Source organism: Esox lucius, chromosome 4, assembly GCF_011004845.1.
Source record: "Esox lucius isolate fEsoLuc1 chromosome 4, fEsoLuc1.pri, whole genome shotgun sequence".
Taxonomy (NCBI): Eukaryota; Metazoa; Chordata; class Actinopteri; order Esociformes; family Esocidae; genus Esox; species Esox lucius.
The window spans coordinates 28,137,450-28,154,099 of NC_047572.1; the positions used below are offsets into that span (position 1 = coordinate 28,137,450).

Here is a 16,650-nt window from a genome sequence, read left to right on the forward strand (position 1 = left end):
TTAGCATCCCTTTACCTCCCCTTTTAACATCCCTCTACCTCCCCGTTTAACATCCCTCTACCTCCCCGTTTTTACATCCCTCCACCTCCACGTTTTAACATCCCTCCACCTCCACGTTTTAACATCCCTCCACCTCCACGTTTTAACATCCCTCTACCTCCCTGTTTAACATCCCTCCACCTCCCCGTTTTTACATCCCTCCACCTCCACGTTTTAACATCCCTCCACCTCCACGTTTTAACATCCCTCCACCTCCCCGTTTAACATCCCTCTACCTCCCCTTTTAGCATCCCTCCACCTCCCCGTTTTTACATCCCTCCACCTCCCCTTTTAGCATCCCTCTACCTCCCCTTTTAGCATCCCTCTACCTCCCCTTTTAGCATCCCTCTACCTCCCCTTTTAGCATCCCTCTACCTCCCCTTTTAGCACCCCTCTACCTCCCCTTTTAGCACCCCTCTACCTCCCCTTTTAACATCCCTCTACCTCCCCGTTTAGCATCCCTCTACCTCCCCTTTTAGCATCCCTCTACCTCCCCTTTTAGCATCCCTCTACCTCCCCGTTTAGCATCCCTCTACCTCCCCTTTTAGCATCCCTCTACCTCCCCTTTTAGCATCCCTCCACCTCCCCGTTTAGCATCCCTCTACCTCCCCGTTTAACATCCCTCTACCTCCCCGTTTAACATCCCTCTACCTCCCCGTTTAACATCCCTCTACCTCCTCGTTTAACATTCCTCTACCTCCCCGTTTAACATCCCTCTACCTCCCCGTTTAACATCCCTCTACCTCCCCGTTTAACATCCCTCTACCTCCTCGTTTAACATCCCTCTACTTCCCCGTTTTTACATCCCTCCCCCTTCATGTTTTAACATCCCTCCACCTCCCTGTCTAACACCGTCTCCCTGTGCCACCCTCATTCTCCTCCTTTCTTTGTTCTGTGTTGGGGCTTTGGCGCGATGCTAACTGATTGATGTGTGAGCCAGTCGATCACAGACCTGAGCCAATACCGTCACCTGCCGCGGCTATATTTCACGTATGGGTGCAGTTCACATAGCAACGTGGTTATGGGTTCCGTCCCTGTCATGCAAGACACATCTTGACACTTCTACTGAACTGTAGTCCGTATATTATACAACAAGGTGCACTCTACTGTATATTGTGTGCCTGGGCTGTCCAGCATAATGTATGCCTACCCACTGTCTTGGAGGGCCCAACACTGGCTATACACAATTCCCCTACCACTTAAGGGATATTTCCAGATTTCAGCAGTGAGGTCCCTTATCTTGTTTGCAAAAGTCAGATGAACTTGTGGAGACCATTGTTGTGTATGTGCTCCGGTTATCCCAAGGTGCTAAACGGCTTACCACAGATACTGTAAATCTACTGGAACCGCTAGTATGCTAGTATGCATTTCACTAACATTAGATACCACCTTCCTTCAAACGGCAAATGGCATCCACAAGTTCATCTTGCTCTGACATTGTCGATTGGCTTTACTGACAAAAATTGCATACTACGTCTTTAAATGCCTTCAAACACAGACAGACAGCCAACTGCATGTGGTAATAAAATGTAAACGACAAGATATTTAGGGGTGCTTATTGTCTACAAGCAAACATTGAAGAGGAAACAACGAAACACACTATGCACTTATTTCTACCTCAGCATGTTTGCGATATTTATAACCCGGTTAGCTGTGAGTGAAGTAACGGATCCTCTTTGTCGCTGTTCAGTCCTTTCCTCAGTGACGGTCAACTTCCTGTTCACTCCGTCTGTCTTAACGCCGCCTCTCTCTCTCCTCCTTGCTGCAGGAAACAGACCCTGACTTCAACCACTGTGCCGTGTGCATCGAGGGCTATCAGCTCAACGACGTGGTCCGCATCCTGCCCTGCAAGTTAGTCTGTGTGTGTGTGTGTGTGTTGGTAGCTATGCACGTCCTGAGCCAGGAGTTTTGGACTGCCCATTGGCATGTCACATGCAACGCAGACACTCGCATAGATTTAGGAAGAGATGTGTCTTCCATACGCTCATTCTCAATGTCACAACGTCCTCTGCCGTTCCTCCTTCTCCCTCATCCTATCCTTCCTCCAGTCTGCCAATCTCCTCCTCCTGTCATCCAAACTCCTGCTCTTACCTCTCTCCTCCCTGACGCCTCTCCTGTCTTAGAGTATAGCCATGATCATCTGTCACATGCCCTCCCTCCTTCCATGCCATCCCTCCTTCCATGCCCTCCCTCCCTCCCTCCATGCCCTCCCTTTCTCCCTCCCTCAGGTCAGTCTCGTATCACTCCTGCTGTTCTGCTTACATCAGGACTGAAGGGAGACGGGCCCCACATCAGTTTAGCACACATACAGAATAACAACACAGGTTAACCCAGGTATAACGACACTGATTAACACCCAGTATAACGACACTGATTAACACCCAGTATAACGACACTGATTAACACCCAGTATAACAACACTGATTAACACCCAGTATAAAAACACAGTTTAAAATACAGAACAACATGACAATTTAACACCCAGTTTAACAACACAGTTTAAAATACACAACAACATGACAATTTAACACCCAGTTTAACAACACAGTTTAAAATACACAATAACACGACAGTTTATCACCCAATATAACAACACAGTTTAAAATACAGAATAATACGACAGTTTAACACCCAATATAACAACACAGTTTAAAATACAGAATAACTCGACAGTTTAACACCCAGTATAACAACACAGTTTAAAATGCAGAATAACTTGACAGTATAACACCCTGTATAACAACACAGTTTAAAATGCAGAATAACACGACAGTTTAACACCCAATATAACAACACAATCTAAAATACGGTATTATGGTAGTGATGTAAAAGAAAGAAAATGAATGCTGGAGAGAGTCAGTTTCACTCCGGCTAAATGGAGTCTGGTCTGTTTTGGAAAAGCAGACGCTCTGGTATGCAGGCCGCTGTGAGTCGTGACCTCTGTGAGGTATTTCAGGCTATATGTAAACCCAGTGCCACCAAATGACCTCCAGGCTCGGCAGTAAACTTCCAACATCCTCCTACGACACATGCATAAATGCACACTGCAGCAAGCGCACACACACAAACACTTAAGCATATACAGTAATTGCACAGCTGCGGGCACTGTCTTTCTCTGTCCCACATACGCCCCTGTGCCCTTGTCTGGCACCATCTGCCATGGCCTTGCTGGCCTTCCAAACTCAACCCAGTCCATCTAAAGACATGTGGAAAGGTGACCTCCAGAGGACAGGACAAAGACATTTCTTTTATTGAGTTGGTACATATCGGGTTGTGCTATTTGCTGACATCTTAAAAGCGAAAACGCCATACCCCGCGTACCCACCTGCCCAAATGTCTGTGTAATGTCCTGCCGAAATGCAAACTGGAGCTTGGACTTATTATCAGCTCCTCTGTCACTGATGTGACAGAGCTGGACAGGGTGCAAGCCGTTTCCCTGTAGCAACACAGCACGTGTCTTTGGCTCATCGTGTCTCGGCAGATCAGCTCAAAAGATGGAGAAGAAGAGACGAGATGCACCCCTGGTCTTGAACAGGGGCCGAATCAGCCAGGCAGTCTCTGTGTAGGGAGTTCAGGACTGAGCTGGCTGTCCCCAACTGCTGCTCTCCAGCCATCCTGCTCCTCCCTTGTGATCCTGGGAGCTGTGAGAAGGGAAGGACACCAGTGTTAAGGCTGAAACAACAAAGCAGTAGAGTTAAGGAAAACCAAAATCCAACCAATTTACTAGGGAGGGGGCCATCGTCCATTTGGATGGAATAGTAGCTGGCAGTCGTAACATTAAGAGGCAGCATGGCGGGCCTCCTCTTCTCCTTTTCCAGAATCTCTTTCTCCCTTATTAGCCCTTAATGGTGTGGAGGAGTTGCCCTAGCCCTCCCAGCTGCCGCTAGAATCTTCTGAAATTGTCCCACATTCTTCTCAATCCGGAACATTCTCGGTTTCTCCCAGCGTACTCTCTCCGTTGTGCGGAACCACCACTGTGCTGTACAGGTGAACTGTCAGGAACACCATGAGCAAACCTGGCCAACTTGTAGGGAGAAAAGCCCAAACCTCTCAGGGGTTGTGCTTGCTTCTCCACAGGATGTAAGGAATCATCCTCACAGAAGGTTTTGACATGCTGAGACAGACAGCGGTAACAAAAAGAATTGCAGTCGACATTGGTTTAAGACCACACTGGTCACCTGACAAACGACACACACATATGTGCCTTTTCTGAAATATTCCAAAAATAACCAGAGAAACAAGCCTTCTGAGCCAGAGGTGTCTAGCAGTGTGTTGTTGCAAAAATAAATCTTTAGGATTGTAGAAAGAAGACATGGGACCAGACTGACTCGAGGCGCAACTTTGATGTTCCCTCAACATATCAGAAAAACAAGAATACAGTATTATACAGTGTTGTGGTGTTTAAGGCCAGTACACTGTCATTGACATACACTGTTTTTGGGAGGTTAGCTATGCCTAGTTAAAGCAATCAGATATTGTAAAAGTTCAATGTTTTTCATCTACAGAAAAAAGACAGATGTTCTTTATCTATAGAAACTCCACAAAATGTTTGAACTAACAACAGATTCAGAGTGGCCAGTCATGTCAGTGGTTACTACTTTTATGCTTGTTTGTGTAGGTCAACTCAACATTTACACAATCTTAGGGCAACATTCAGTAATAATATATCAGGTTTGCACAAATCTTAGGGCAACATATACTGTTCTTGTCAAACCTGCCCAAGCTCAGTTAATTTGTTTAACTGGATGGACACCCAAAGCGAGACGTTGGAGAGAAGCGGGGAGATTACATGAGGACAACAAGATTAAACCAGGGAGGAGCATCAGTCCAAATCACGTGTTCAGATGGCGTCCTTCTCACGCCGATACACTTTCTCTGACCACCAACCACACTGGTGCCTTCCTGAAGTAGGCACAATGCTATTCCTAATCAATAACTAAAAGCACCGAAGTAATGGGAGTACACGTGAGCAGCCCTGGGAACTCAGTTGGTTTCTACATTTAATATCAATCTATATGTCAGCACCTCTGTAGAGGTTAGGATTAGTGTAAATGGAGGGGCATCACTTACTGGTTGGGTTTAGATGGCCTGTGTGTCTGACAGGCATGCTGACTGACTCACTGACAGAGAGGCATGTTTACTAGCCAGCACACTGACTGACAGGCAGAACAATGGCAAGGGAAAGAAAACAGACCGACACAAACGACAGACAGATATATTTGGACAGACAGACAATGTCAAAACAAAACAGACACAAACCAGATTCGGGAAAAAAAAACAACGTTTTAGTGGTTGGTGTGTCTCTTTTCCGGGGATATAATCTGTGGCGTCTTATCGGTCTCTACCGATCTGTCTATCCATACCTCCTTCTTCCCTTGCGGCTCCCTACTAAGGCTGCGTTCCAAATACCCCTCTATACCTTATGTAGGGCACTACTAATTCTCCATATAGTGCCCTTTAAAGTTGTAGTTTGGGACACAGGTTATTGCACATGCTGATTCTACTGTTGGAGTTGGAGCTTCTCATGGATGGTATAAATATACAGACATGTGAGCAATTTCATTTAAAGTACAGGCACGCACACTTACCCGGACTGTCAAAAGAAAATAATACAGCTCTCTTTGATGTCACATTCACAAACACTATTTTACACAGTGGATTACATACACAAAGCTCCCCCCCCACCCACCCACACAAACACACACACACACACACACACACAATCAAAGCCTCCTCAAACACTCAAAAACGCACTGCTTTCCGACTGCACACCGGCTTCTTCCCAAAGTCATTGTTGTCTGAGCAGATTCATCATTTATTTATAGGGGCCTTCTCAGAAAGTGGTTGGCACATAATGTACATGTAGTCATGTGAAAAAGTTATTTCATTTTTACCTCAAGCCATTCTTTTGTATGTTTGCTTGTTTGCGTTGGATAATTGTCATATTGTAAGATCCATGTTCAGTTTAGCTTCTCTGATACAGTATGGAATTCATGGTTGACTGAATGATGGCAAGTTGGCCAAGCCCTGAGCCAGCAAAGCAGAAACTAACCATAATGCCACTGCCTCTGTGCTTGATAGTTCATATGAGGTTCTTCTGTTCAGAGGCAGTTTTCACTAAACATGGCGTCTGGCATTACTGCCAAACAACTCCATCTTTGACCCATCTTTACAGTACATATTGTTCCAGTACTTTTGGTCTTTACCCAGGGATTGTCACTTGTGTAATGATATTTTTTCCCCCAGAGAATCAGAGAAGAGGCTTCTGGAATGATGTACTTCAAATTTCTTGGAAAAGGCTTTATAACCCTTCCAGGCTCATGGGCATCACAATTTATTTTATTTTGGGGGCTTCAGATAGGTCTTCTGATCTTGGCGTAATGTATTCCCGCTAGGGGCGTCGTGATACACCAGTATTGACGATAACCGTCATATTTAAAATAATGATATATTAATATCATGTTAATAATACACACTTGATAATGTCGTAGTGTTTGCTTGTTTGTGTAGATAGCAAAAGACCGTCTGTTTATTCGTACACAGGATGTCACGTTCATTTTGAGCGTGATAGTAAGTAGCCAATGGGCTTGCAGTAATTCTGTCCGCTATGCCTATAAATCTGAGGTACAACCGGAAGTTTCTTAGAAATTGAGTGAGATGGGCTCGAGTTTGTACGAACGAGCATCGAGCCTGTAACATTAGGAACAACCGACTATCAAATGCTGCAATAAAGAATTGAATTACTCTCTCCCTTGACAACCGGGTATGCGATCATTATTTCAAACACTATAGGAAGTGGCTGATTTATAACAATAATATTGCATTCACTAGGCAAAACTGAAGTTGTATTTTTCCAAAAAAACTCTCTCGGTGTTGGGCCTTGTGGATCTTTTGTTTAGCAGTTAATCTGGTTGCCTTTTCACTATCCACTAAGCGTAATTGTTATTTTTGTACGCTTTTATTTTTTTTATTTCTACAGTTATGGTTACAGACACTATTTACTTCCATACGCTTATATTTTGAGTGTAATTCATTTCCAAAAAAAGAGGGGGAAAAAACATATTAAACAAAGTTGAAGATAAATTTTTCTTCTTCAGATTTTTTATAGATAGAGCAATAATATGGTTACCGTGATGGTTTTTGGCCACAACACAAGGTGGCGTGTCTCCTTAGTGTGTCACACCGAATGACTGACTGAAAGGGAACCTTTTTCATGTATATGAACCTGGTTCCATGAAGGAGAAAACAAGGTATGACACTTCGGAGATGCGCCATAGTGAGTTACTGTCAGCCGATTGACTGACTGCAAGGCAACATCAAGTTTCTGTCAGATCCACAATGGCTCCCTTGTTTCATAACAAACACACAATGTGCAATGTGTCCGTACAGTGTTACTTGTTTACTTTACAAGCTTTCCGTTGCCATTAAAGACCCACCAGGCCCTGCTAGCCGGCTCAGACAGAGCAGACATTGTGCAGTTGCAGGACGTAAAAGGGGATAAATGGGGTTGTGCCATTTGGGGGCTTGTCGGTTGAGGCGGCTTCCTGCTGTGCTCTGTAACTGTTGTTCTTTGCTTCTCTGTCGCCCCTGTGTACAGACATGTCTTCCATAAGCTGTGTGTGGACCCCTGGCTGAACGAGCACTGCACCTGCCCCATGTGCAAACTGAACATCCTCAAAGCACTGGGCATCATGGTGAGTTTGATGTGTAGCAGTTGGTGCCCTACCCTCTGGAAAGGGGACATTTGGGATGGAACTTTTGGCCTACTTTGAGACGTCAAAATATGTTCTTGTCTGTGTTACGCCGAGGACTGTTTGTTTGAGTGGGGATGTGCTCCACGCACTCTTTGGGCTGTGTATTTAAATATCTACTAATTTAGACGATGTGATCTGAGTATTTTGTGGTTCTTTTAATAAATTAATAACTATATATGGTATAGGTTTTATTTAAAAAAGCGGCCACAAAATGTCGTGTTACCGACACCACAGTGATTATTTAAACATGAAGTAATGAAGGCTGCATTGGTGCTGAAAGATACTGGGTTATAATCTTATTTGCATGTGTTGATTACCAGTAGACTCCAACACAATCTGTCACGGTCTGTCCGTCACTGTTACACTTCCTGTAGTTTTAGACCCCAGATTGGTTTTCCCATTATTGTGACGTTCCCTGGCAATTCTGTTAACCTCTGTTTGTGCCAGCTGTTTATCGCCTCGTTCCTAGCCCCAGGGCGACCCCTGCTGGCACGTTATAAAACACTCAGACAGCGGGAAATCGGAGTAATACCAAAGCATACCAGTGTTATCAATAGATCTGATAAGTCGCTGCAAGCTTTTCATTTAGAGGTTAGGGCTTTGGAGGAGTATTCCAGAATGCTGGACTGGTAACTTTGTTTGCTCATGTTCTGGTTTCACAGAGCTCACTGAATTTTTGGCTCAAGAAAGAGAGCTGTGTCCCGATTAGAAACCGTAACTACAAATGTTCTGTTCCAAACCTGCCTGCTTCTCGGTTAACTGGATCTTACTTTTGAACTTGGTCGTTTTTCCACACCGCCACGTGCGTGTCCAACGAAACCCTTTGTGATGTAGCATGATGATATTATCAAATAGACCCACACACATCTGACTGATTACTAAGAATAACATGTTTAATATATAGAGCACACTAATGATAGTCATTGTCATGTCTATTACCTAAATTGTAATGTAGCTAAATTCTGTTTGTGTAGCCTACCGTATGTTCGATCCATACTACCTCGGTAATGGTAGGCTCATTGCATAACCTGTATAGGAATGGTGTTTTATTTTATTCAAGAAGTGCTTTTCATGACAATGTGTATTCTATTTCTAGTAATATTCTGGCAGCAGATTCAAACTGAATATAGGAAATATCATACAAATTCGTCCGTCCGTCTTTAGCCCAACCTGCCATGCGTGGACAACGTGGGCTTCGACATGGACCATAGAATAGGGCGTAGCCAGATGATGACCAGCCAGCGGACGGCACTGGTTGACCTGTCCAGTGAGACATCCATCAGCCTGGAGCCCCTGCAGCGAGGTCACCCCGGCACGGGGACACAGATCCCCTCGGAGAGCGGAGAGCTCACCCCTCGTTCGGGAGAGATCAACATTGCCGTTACCAGTAAGCATCTTCTGTCTTAAACGCACTTTCTCGTCTTCCAGGATTAGTCCAACTGTGACCCAGAAATAGGTATGTGAGCTCTATCTATTAATGAACCCCGTTTTTCTCGCTATGGTGTTTAAATATTGGGGAAGACAAAATCCTAACCTGAAAGCAATATAATAGATTATTCTAGTCAAAATAACTACAGTTATGAATGAGTAACTAGAGTTGCGTGGAATTGACTTGAAAACACAGATGCTCAAATAGTGAATTCTAAATCCCTCCCCTGCTCCTCAATTCTTCCCTTACTTCCCATGTTGGACAGTTATAAGAGACCTTTGGGTCAGCATGCCTCCCGCCTGCTAAAAATAAAGGTTAAATAAAAAATCTATCAGCAAAAAGCCAACACTAATACCCCTGTTAAAAGACTACCACTTTTAAAATTACAACCAGTGTTAGAGACGAGCAGTGTTGGAGACGAGCAGTGTTGGAGACGAGCAGTGTTGGAGACGAGCAGTGTTAAAATGAACCATGTTGACACTCCAACTAGCTGTTTATCTCTGTGTTTTCCTGTGTCTCTCTTTGTCTTTGGAGTTTTGCAGTCTTCAAGCATTAAGTCTGCATTTAGTTTTCAGTCTCCTTCCTCACTTGCCCCTCAACCTTGGACACCCCCCAGAGCCTAGTCTCCTGTAGGGTCTGCTGTTCCCTTCACTCCCTGTGAGGCTGCTCTGCTAGTGTCTATGTGATTATCCCTATCCAACATGGACCCTGACCCCAACCCTGAAAAAGGAAAGTCACCTCTGTAACCCACCAATCCTCGCCGGAGACAAATGTCACACTCAAGACGTTTGGTACTCTGTGGAAATGTTCATGAAGAAGAAAACGGTTAATTGTTCTGAAAACAAAAAACCATGAAAGTGAATAAATAAAATACTGTAAAAGACTTGTTACATAAACCTGTTTTGGGAAACCTCCAAATTTGCAAAAGCATTCGCCCATTTTATGATAATGTGACCCAGTTTCCTCTCATTTCTGGTAAACCTCCAAGGGCTTGTGTATGTCTGTTCTTTTTTAAAAATGGACTGTTAGTCTGTACTTCTCCAAATTCATCGACTGCGCTTTACACGAGTACTGAACATGTAGGTCCACATACATGTGTGCTTCTCGCTCTGTCTCGACGACTCTGTCCTGGGTGTGGTGAATGCTTGTGTGCATAATGTTCTGTGTCTGTACGCTACGCCTGTGCTTCCAGGTCTTTCTCTCCTGTCTTCAACCTTGTCCTGGTGAATTTGCCTCCTTTATCCTGCCTCTCGGCGTGTCGCTCCCATCCTTTGGATCTTAAGGGCGCTTCCTGTATTTCTTCAGTCTCCTCGTCTCTTCGTCCTACTGCCTTCACACTGGTTTCCATCAAGGGAATGAGCTTCTTTTCTTTCTTCCTGTGGACCCTCATGGGTTTTAACCCTTTGCATGAAGGGCTGCAGTGACCACCCCCCCCCCCCCCTTTCCTTTTGTTGACAGAGGAGTGGTTTATAATCGCCAGCTTCGGCCTCCTCAGTGCTCTAACACTGTGCTACATGATTATCAAGGCCACTGCCAGCTTCTCCAACCCTGAGTAAGTACCGCCATCCAGTTAAATCTTTCCACCACTTCGTTAAGATGTACTTTTAATCCAGATTGGGTTAAGTCATTTAGCAGACGCTCGTATCCGGAGTGATTTTGCAGTAGTGAATGCATGTTTTCTCATATTGGCGTTAGCGTTTAATCTCTTTAGCCTATTTCGTTACAGTTTTGCTGTTAGTTAAATTGGGGGTTTACTTGGACAGAATTTAACTATCTATTTCTGGAATTGATTGCCTGGAGGATAGCTAAAATGCTATGAACCTTTGCCCAGTCAATGGAGTTTATAATACAGTCCAGATACATGCAAAACAGTCTATTATTCAAATCTGGCATACCTCGATTTCCATTTATATAATGAAACTGGATTAAGTATTGTTCTAGCAATTGTGGCATGCTGCTTATTTATTGACCTGGGCCTGTGTCAGATTTGTATTTGCAGAGAGTATCAATAGTATTTAAATATTTGACTGTGCGTGTTTTCTCATGAACAGAGACATAGAGTTTTACTGTATTGCCCAATAAAGTAAAAGACCAGAACCAACACAGGCCACAGACTGTCTTCTCTGCTCCCATGCAGACCTGTGTTAAAACAATTCTATGTACCTTCCTCATGTGACTGAGGATTTGCATGCCATTTCTCACTTCCACCAGCCTCTTTTCTAAAGTTCCTTCCTTTTCCTCCCTTTCTCTCCTAGCCCGGAGTGGGAAGTGTGAGGACGATCACGGCGTTGCCCCTCTGGGTTCTTCCTCTGCCAGTGCCTCATAGTGCCATCTTGTGCCATTGTACCGTACTGCAGGTCTAGACAACCCTGTTCCTGGATTGCAACACACTGCCAGGCACCACGCCTGACCAACTGAACTAAATGATCAGTGACAGACCAAAGCAAAACCACCAGGGGCCTCATAGGTTAAAGGTTGTGGTCCAACAACGACAAAACCCAACCTCGCATGCACCCCTTTACCTGTGCAGGATGGTATCCGTTTCGACCCTTCTGAGGAAATTATGGGGATCCCCACACAAAGAACACAAACACAAGGTGGTAGAGTAGGTTGCTACGTGAGCCACAGGAATTGCAATAACGGTAATAAAAACGTTTAGGATGTGTGATAGAATTGATGCATCTACTGTTGGAGAAACAGATTGCATGGCATCATATATCAAGGTGGTGTTATTTTCAGCATGCATCCGTTATTAAAGCTCAAAATCATATTGCAGGAAATCTATGTTTTTCTGACATGACTGGTTTATTTTATACATCCAGAACACATAACCATTATTTAATTGCTGATTTAGCCAACAATAGTGTAATAAATATATTACCTAAGTAGGGTTAAGCTACTCCATTGTTGGACTTTTGCTATAGAAGCATGACATCGTATTCTGTTTCATCTCATTCTACGGCAGAAGATAAACACAATTCTTCAGATTAACTTAATTTCTGAGATACAGTTTGGCTTTTCAATAGAAGTGTGTGGGATCATTTACTTTCAAGCTGATTTCAGTCGACAGTCAGTGTTACAGAACATTTTGCAAGTGGATGGCATTTGTTTTTATAGTGGTGTGGGTGGAAGATTGTCTCAGTACAGGATGACCACCTTCTGCCCATACCACCACATAATGTTGATTTATTTCTGGAATTGCTCTTTTTTTAATGGGACGGGGCCAAGTTCCGACATTAAATCAAACTGAAATTAACTGAGTGTTGCCAACGTTCAGTCACTTCCTCATAAACTATCCGAGCTATGCTGTGTTTTTTTCTTCTTTAATGCTCATAAGATGCATGTGACAGTTCGATAAATCCCAATAATTTGCTGTGCTCAGCAAATCGTGAGGCAGCATTCTGTGACAAATGTTGGCGCGGTTGAATGAGGTCCCTGGTGGTCCAGGCTGGTAAACGGAAACCATGCTGGGTCTGTGACCCTTCCACGGACCAGGGTAGTCTAACCCAGGACCAGGGTAGTCTAACCCAACTGTATAGTGGTTGGAATAATGTGTTGTCCATTTGTACGCTTTTAGTGCTGTATTTACCTGTATTGGTTTTAGCCATTTATTTGTTTTGTTTTGTAATAGGCCAAAGCACTTTGAGCCATTAAACCATTTTGGATCCCTCCTCACTTGTTTTTTTTTCTCTTTTTGATTCAATATACTAGAATATAGTGTGTGTGTGTGTGTGTGTGTGTGTGTGTGTGTGTGTGTGTGTGTGTGTGTGTGTGTGTGTGTGTGTGTGTGTGTGTGTGTGTGTGTGTGTGTGTGTGTGTGTGTGTGTGTGTGTGTGTGTGTGCGCGCGCGCGCTAATAACAGTAACTATTGATAGGCAGACAAACCACACACACTCAAAAGGTTTCGTGTTTTTCTGTGCTTTCATACTGCCAGGCTACCACAACTCCTTACTCCGACTTTACACCCCTGGCTGGTAATGGCCTCTCTGCAATGAGACTGGATTTATTTAGTATTTTAAATTTATTTAACCTTTATTTAATCAGGAAAGCCAGCTGAGAACCAGTTCTTGTTTACATTGACAACCTTAATTGGAGTTCACCTTTGGCAAGTTCAATGGATTTAAAAAGGCACACACCTCTCTATATAATGTTTCACACTCCACAGTACATGTCAGAGACAAAAACAAGCCAGAAAGTCCAAAGAAAATGTCTGTAGGCCTCAGATTTGTTTTGAGGCATAGCTCTAGGGAAGGTTATGAATAACTTTTCTAGATCATTGAAATATCCCAGGAGTTTTTCTTAGGGAATTTTTCCTAGCCACTGAAATTCAAGACTACTGTTGTTTGCTCCTTGGGGTTTAAGGCCGGGTGTCTCTGTAAAGCACTTTGTGACAACTGCTGTTGTAAAAAGGGCTTTATAAATAAATTTTATTGATTGATTGAGGAGAACAGTGGGCCCAATTATTTTTAATTGGAAGATACTTGGAACCCCCAACCCTTCTTACAAAAGCCAGCTGTCCGGCCAAACTACTTAACTGGGCATGATGATCCATGGTCAGGGAAGTGATCAAGAACCAATTGTCCACTCTAACAGAGCTTCTGAATCTATCCAATCTGAGCTTGAGACAATCTGCTACGAAGAATTTAAGAAAGTCCAGGTGTGCAAAGACCAAGTCCAGGTGTGCAAAGCTGATAGAAGCATACCCAAGAAGACTCAAAGCTGGTAGAGGCATAACCAAGAAGAGCCAAAGCAGGTAGAGGCATAATCAAGAAGACTCGAAGCAGGTAGAGGCATAACCAAGAAGACTTGAAGCAGGTATAGGCATAACCAAGAAGACTTGAATCTGGTAGAGGCATAACCAAGAAGACTTGAAGCTGGTAGAGGCATAACCAAGAAGACTTGAAGCTACGATCGCTACCAAAGGCACTTCTACAAAGTTCTGAATATTTATGCACATTATTACATTGTTTTTCATTTTTAATTAATTGGCACAATTTAAAAAATCCTGTTTTCACTTGGTCATTATAGGGTATGGAGTGTAAATTGATGGTTACAAAAATTGTCTATAAAACCAAATGTAGATATAGTGAAGGTGTCTGAATACTTTCTGAAGCCACTGTACATCCTGCAAGTTAACCTTAACCTAAAAAAAGATTTGACTGTAATGTAGAACTTGTCCACGCAGATGGCCCTACTTCGTAGCTGTTGCAGTACAGTTTAAAACTTTTAAATCAACTGGTTACATCTTGCACATTAAACACACAGCTTATTATTAAAGCATAAAATAATGATATTGATGATGATGGCAATGTGTCAAAGGTTGCTCTGGGTGAATCTTCAATGTCACCCTTTGACTGGAGGTAGGAAGCCTAAAGCAGGAGGCTTGAGGATCACTAAGGACTCACCATGTAACTGTTCAGTTTGTCCTCACCCTTTCACAACAAGTGATCACCATTTCAAGTCCAATCCCAATAACTGCTGTATTGATGTTAACATCCAAGACCCAATAATAAAGTATAGCAACTCATGTGTATTTATGGTATGACGGATCAGCATTTCTAGGTAAATATCTTACTGGAAGATGTCCTTTTTCTTCCTTGTCATTGACATTTTCCCATGTTCCTTTGCAGGTAGCCACTTTTTTAACCGGAACTCCCTGTCCCCGCGCAGCGTTGTTTGTGAGATGGAGCTTCCAGACATCCAGGCGTCACTCGACCTCTACGACGACAACAAGTCATGAGGTTGTCGGCTTGGTTTTGAACCCCCGTCAATAGAACGGATTGCCTTGTATTTCCCTTCACGACGGCGAGCCTAGATTTGTGTGTGTGTGTGTGTGTGTGTGCGTGCGTGCGGGGGGGGGGGGGGGGTTAAAGAGGGTGAAGGGTTGTTACATCAACCCAGATGAAAACTTAACTAATGTGCGGAGCATCGACAATGAGAAGGTTACACGAAAGACTTTCTTCCAATGCAGAATGTAGGTTTCCTCTTATCTGTGAAAATGAAAAGGAGGAATATTCATCTTTTCTTCTCCCTTGTAGAGTTACCGTATTAAGTCCTTTACACTTTTATTTCAATTATTTTTTTTATTTTCCTGAGAGATTCTTTGATATCTGTTTCTAAAGATGGTAGAGGGGAATTACATTTCTAGTCTTACTTTGCAGTATCTTGGTGTATGAGCCATTTGAAACAAGGTAGTAAACAAAAAACCATGGGTTTCAGTCAGTGCAGCCTTGTTTCTGCATCCTACAAATACTATCTGTAGGCTATATATGGTTAGCAAGTCGTCACTTCATTTAGCTTCCTCTTTCTTTGTGAAGACAGCAGTGGGAAACCAGACATCCTTCCCTGGTGGACCAGTTGGTGCTGGTGTGTTTTCTATGCTGCTTAAAAGACAGTGGAGTGGACATTTTGGCTGGTGGGTCGTGTGTAGCCATGCCTCATCTCTCCCTCTGTCTGGTCCCTCCGTGATTGGTCCAAGAATAAGACCAGTGGGGGAAAGAAAATTGACACATGACATGCAACGTTCTTAACCCTGTGGCAAGCAGTGTTACTTCCCTGTAGCAAAACCAATGTCTCTGTATAAAAAAAGAATAATAAATACATTTTAATGTGTGTTAAAAAAAAGCCTGTGAAATACTCAAAGCGTGTACTAATTATCCCACCCACTCATGACTGGGACCTGGTGTATGTACTGTTTATACAGTATATGTGAATATACTGTGTGTGTGTGTGTGTGTATGTATATATATATATATATCCATACACACAGTATATATAATCTAAATACATTATATCCCTAAAGTGGCCTCTTGAAGCACAAAAAGTTTGTTTCTTCTCCCAGTCTTGTAAATGCAGATCAGTTGGAAGGGTTTATTCTCTGTGTGTGTTGTCTCTTTGTTTTCTGGTCTTTGTATATACTATGTTGGATGATGACGATGTGACATGGGGAAGGGTTGTCACAGTGTTGGGTCACTGTGTTACATACAGTACTGCCTCAGCATTAAAATATTAATGATTGCCTCTGTCCTACACATGATGTAGCCCTGTTTTGTGTCCTCTTCTCTGAAACACGCACAGCTTGACATGTGGTCATGAACCTTTCGACTGGTGTTTTGTGAAATATGTTATTTTCTCTGTGGGAAAGGCTTGACTTTTATCTGGGCAAAAACATTTAAGTGGGTTGATAGTCGAAGGTAAAGGATTTAGGCGTACATCTTTGCATAACTCAGTGCCTACCGCAACACTTGGAATGAAGTCCTCGGACGGATCCCCTTCCATGGTTCGCATTACCTCGCAGTTAAAGTAAGGAATTGCATCATTCATCAATAGCCTAAATGCAAACCAGATTGTTGCCAACGGGCAGGGCCGGCTCCAGGCATAAGCAATAAAGGCGGTCGCTTAGGCATCCTGACTGCTTAGTGCCCCCAA

General features: G+C 43.4%; 1 protein-coding gene across 5 annotated transcripts in view; it reads left to right on the plus strand.

Moving 5' to 3' along the window:
- The window catches only part of rnf130 (ring finger protein 130), a 55,734-nt gene extending 39,481 nt beyond the window's left edge, over window positions 1-16,253 (plus strand). For 2 of the 5 annotated variants that reach the window (XM_010901154.4, XM_010901146.4), the window contains exons 6-10: window positions 1,808-1,890; window positions 7,637-7,733; window positions 8,958-9,180; window positions 10,681-10,774; window positions 11,478-12,897. In XM_010901154.4, coding sequence (XP_010899456.1) covers window positions 1,808-1,890; window positions 7,637-7,733; window positions 8,958-9,180; window positions 10,681-10,774; window positions 11,478-11,496 — 516 coding nt within the window. In that variant the 3' untranslated portion in view covers window positions 11,497-12,897. Of the gene's footprint in view, window positions 1-1,807; window positions 1,891-7,636; window positions 7,734-8,957; window positions 9,181-10,676; window positions 10,775-11,477; window positions 12,898-14,852 lie in introns of those variants that run through there. The other 3 variants (XM_010901170.4, XM_010901161.5, XM_010901178.4) reach the window with 3 other exon arrangements.
- The last annotated feature ends 397 nt before the right edge of the window (window positions 16,254-16,650 follow it).